This window comes from Aegilops tauschii, chromosome 6 (genome assembly GCF_002575655.3).
Source record: "Aegilops tauschii subsp. strangulata cultivar AL8/78 chromosome 6, Aet v6.0, whole genome shotgun sequence".
Taxonomy (NCBI): domain Eukaryota; kingdom Viridiplantae; phylum Streptophyta; class Magnoliopsida; order Poales; family Poaceae; genus Aegilops; species Aegilops tauschii.
The window spans coordinates 157,695,868-157,700,176 of NC_053040.3; the positions used below are offsets into that span (position 1 = coordinate 157,695,868).

The 4,309-nt window shown below is 44.5% G+C and overlaps 1 protein-coding gene across 1 annotated transcript; it reads right to left on the reverse strand.

Moving 5' to 3' along the window:
- Positions 1-3,023: 3,023 nt before the first annotated feature.
- Positions 3,024-3,683, reverse strand: LOC123494477 (B3 domain-containing protein Os03g0212300-like). Its single transcript, XM_045230363.1, has 3 exons — positions 3,579-3,683; positions 3,213-3,492; positions 3,024-3,136 (listed from the first exon to the last, which is right to left on the reverse strand). The coding sequence occupies exons 1-3, from the start codon at positions 3,681-3,683 to the stop codon at positions 3,024-3,026; spliced, it is 498 nt and encodes a 165-aa protein (XP_045086298.1).
- Between the last annotated feature and the right edge of the window lie 626 nt (positions 3,684-4,309).

A 4,309-nucleotide genomic window follows, 5' to 3' on the forward strand; every position in this document is an offset into this window, starting at 1 on the left:
GGAGCAAGAAGATAGAGATTGAAGAAGCACTACGGTCGTTGGATGGACATCGTACGATCACTGGAGCTAGAATCGTTCATATTGACTAAGTTGACAAAGCCCTCCGTCCGCGTCAACTTAGTAGGCCCACAAGTCAGCCTCCCACTATGGTGGATCCCAGTTAGCAGGGGGAGTATTCATTTTTTGTGCGTAATAAGGAGGCACTTCCTTGCGTGCAAAGATATAGCTGGTGGGCCCGAGCCGTCAGCGGGAGGAACGTTTGTTTCATGAAATACAGAGGCCCTTTCGGTGGGCTCAGCTGTCAGGTGGAGGAATCATTATTTTGCACGTAATAAGGAGGCACTTGCTTGTGTGGGTCCCTATTGTCAGCCTCTTCCGATGGCTGTTGTTTGTTGACCATGTTGACCATGTCGCGCCGAGAGCACAAACGCGGTGGACGAGGGCGAGGCCCATGAAGGGAATGACCCGGAGCCGGCGAAGCCACAACAGCGGATGCCCACGCTGAGGGGAGTACGAGCGCTGATTGGTCGGCTGCGGGGTGAGGCTGACGTCGCTGGAAAATGACGTGATGTGCGGGTGGGTAGAGGGATGGGCTGGCGGCAGCACAGCCGGCCATGGGAGGAGGGAGCAGGCAGTCCCGCCGGCACTAGTTTGGGAGGCTGGAGCAGGAAGATCAGAGATTGAAGAAGCACAATGGCCGTTGGATGGACATCCAACAGTCACTGCTCTGTGTTGACTAAGTTGACAAAGCCTTGCGTACGCGTCAAATTTTTTTGAGGACAGCGTCATCGCCAACCTAGTAGGCCCAGAAGTCAGCCTCCAAATATGTGGAAAACAGCATACAGCCCATTACACTATAGGAATCAGGCACTTTGTCGTCTGCCATGGCTGATGGCAAAGGCATGCTTGGCGGACGGCAAATGCCTTTGCCGTCAGCTAGCGGACGGCAACAGGTCCGGCTGAATAGGCTACGGCAAAGGCCTCTTTGTCGTCTGCTAACAGACAGCAAAGATGCAAAGGCCTTTGCTGTGAGCTGGCTGATGGCAAAGAGCCTGAATGGCACACATGGCAGCTTAGGGTTGTTAAGGGGTTAACGATGCTCTTTGCCATCTGCTGACAGACGGCAAAGATGCAAAGTTCTTTATCATCTACCAACTGACGGCAAAGAAACCATATAGGCCAGCCAAGTGCCCCCTAGGTTGCACAGGTAGCTGCCACGTGGCAGCTTTGCCGTCTACTGGCTGATGGCAAAGCTCTTTGTTGTCTGCCAGCGGACGGCAAAGTGCCTATATAGCCCCTGTTTTTTTTTCTTAAATTCATTCATTTTGACAGAATTTCACAGATATATACATATATATATATATATATACACATTTCAAAATAATTTCAACAAGCATACCAACAATAAGTTTCCAACAACATAAGAAACATACAAGTTACCAACAACATATCCAACATACAATGATTTTGAACAAGAAGTTTCCAACAACATATCCATATATACATACATATCCAAAACAAGTTTCCAACAAGAAGTTTCCAACGACATATCCATATATACATACATATCCGAAAGAAGTTTCCAACAAGTTTCCATAAACAAAAAGGAAGCACAAGGAGAAGAGTACACTCCATCAATGCAAGCTTCCTCATCTAAAGCAAATCTGCAAATTGGGAAAGATGAAAGTTAGAAGAAGAAGAAGAAGACTAGCTAGAAGAAAAAGATGAAAAGGAAGAAGAAAAAGAAGAAGGAGAATTTATCTTCTCTTTCTTTTTCTCCTCTCCTCTTCTTTATCTTCTTCTTCTTCTAACTAAGCTAGGTAAAAATGCTAAGTGTGTAGGTCATTTTAGAGCTAAGCTAGGTAAATAGGTCATTTTGGAGCTAACCTAGGTAAAATGGATCATATTGGAGCTAACCTAGGTAAACTTGGTCATTTGGGAGCTAACCTAGGTAAAATGGATCATATTGGAGCTAACCTAGGTAAACTTGGTCATTTGGGAGCTAACCTAGGTAAAATGGATCATATTGGAGCTAACCTAGGTAAAATTGGTCATTTTGGAGCTAACCTAGGTAAAATGGATCATATTGGAGCTAACGTAGGTAAAATTGGTCATTTTGGAGCTAACCTAGCTAATTCTGCCATTTTTTAGTTAACTAAGCATATTATGCCATTTTTGACATAAGTAAGCTAAGTATAGGTCTTTCTTGAGCTAATCCAGGTAACTAAGCATATTAGAGCTAATTTCGCATTTTAGAGCTAACTTAGATCATTTTGGAGCTAACTTAGGTAAAATTGATCATTTTGGAGCTAATTAGGCTTATTATGTCATTTTCAAGGAAAATAAGCTAACTATATGACATATATGAGGTTACCAAGATTGTTATGCCATTTCAAACCTAGGTAACTAAGCATATTATAGCTAATTTAGCATTTTAGAGCTAACTTAGAGCTAATTTAGGTCACTTTGGAGCTAACTTAGGTAAAATTGATCATTTTGGAGCTAATTAGGCTTATTATGTCATTTTCAAGGAAAATAAGCTAACTATATGACATATATGAGGTTACCAAGATTGTTATGCCATTTCAAACCTAGGTAACTAAGCATATTAGAGATAACTTAGCATATTAGAGCTAACTTAGGTCATTTCGGAGGAAACAAAGCTAAGTAGGGATCATTTTGGAGATCTGGCATACCTGACATACTTCACTCCTCCTTCTTCTCCTTCTCCTTCATCATCCTGATGCGCTTAGAGCGGCGAGGCAATGGGATGTAGTCTTCTACCACAATTGGCATGGTCATGTTGCCCGGCTGTGGGATCGCCGGTGCCACCACCATCGCGAGGTCATTGTCAGGCACCACCACCATCGTGACGCCATCTTCAGGCAGCACCATCTCTTGCCCATCGTCAGCCACCACCATCGCTTGCCCATTGTCAGCCAGCACCATCTCTTGGCCATCGTCAGCCACCACCATCGTGAGGTCATTGTCAGACAGAATAGGCTGCACCTCCTCATCACACTCTACTCCTCTTCTTCCCCACTCCATTCCGGACCATCCTCGCTGCTGCTTTCGTTGTAGCCAGACTCGCTGCTGCTTTTGCTGCAGCCAGAGTCGCTGCTGCTGCTCCCATTGCCTGATCAAATGCAACAATTTTTTAACAATCAGTGTGAGACAAAGCCAAATGGAGAGGAAGAAGAGGCAGAGCATACTGGCATCATCGTCGTCCTGGTAGCGCATGCGGCACATAGTCGTGTTGAACACCTTCACGGTGAGCGTGGTGTTGCCGTCGTACCTGAGGACAAGGAAGTACCTGTGCCGCAGGTCGTAGGCACGAACGAACTGCTTCCAGCCACGACACAGGTACATGTGGTCGTACCTGAACACCACCTCCACGTCCCACAGCCTGCGAAGCCCGCTGCCGGCTTGTCGCAGCTTCACATTCTTTGGCCGATGGCCGTCTAGCATCTTCATAAAAGTGTCTGGCAGCCTCTGCAGCGTGGGTCAAGCAGTGATGTAGCAAATAGCAAAGTTATGATAAAGAGATGGTTGAAGGGGAGATCTCTCCTTTTGTATACCTGCCTCTTGGAGGAATTCTCGAGTATGATCATGAAGAACTCGAAACCTTCCAAGTCATACCCCGGTGTGGTAGAGCGCAGCCTGCGGTGGCGGCCTCCCCGCATCTCTGATAAGCAGCAGAAGAGACCAATTAGTATCTAGAACCATATCTATAAACACAACTAGCTAGAACCATATCTATGAACTGTATCATATTAATTTGATAAATGGACATAGTTGGGACAGAGCCAAGTTTTTAGACATGAAAGAAAACTGAGAAAAAAAGGAATGCACTTGTGCTCAACAACATCAACAAAACTTAATTAATTTGGTAGGTTAGTTGGCAATGGCAATTGGCACCTTTCAAAACTAGGGATTTCCTTAGACATGAAAGAAAACTGAAAATGTTGAAAAACATAGCATAGTAATCTAAAAATAGGGAAAAATAATACACTTCTTCTTCCTCCTCTTTATCTTCTTCTTCTTAATTTTTTTTCATCTTTCTTCTTTCTTCTTAACCAAAACTAAACCTAGTGGTGTGCTCACATTGGAATACTTGTGGTGTGATCACATCTTCCTTGTGGTGTGATCACATTGGAATACTTGTGGCAACAATCATAGTTGCACCATATTTTAGGTGGCTCTAGGTTGACATACTAGAGCTGAGCACAAGATTTATCCTTGGTATGTGGATTTAGGTGGCTCTAGGTGGCTCTAGGTTGACATACAGGTGACCTATCCTTGTATGCAA

Bases quoted from the DNA above. Each gene is read 5' to 3' on its own strand.
- LOC123494477 (XM_045230363.1), bottom strand. From the start codon at position 3,683: ATGCGGGGAGGCCGCCACCGCAGGCTGCGCTCTACCACACCGGGGTAT. The intron at 3,493-3,578 runs GTATACAAAAGG...CCCACGCTGCAG, and splicing joins AGAATTCCTCCAAGAGGCAG to AGGCTGCCAGACACTTTTAT. The intron at 3,137-3,212 runs GTATGCTCTGCC...GCATTTGATCAG, and splicing joins CCAGGACGACGATGATGCCA to GCAATGGGAGCAGCAGCAGC.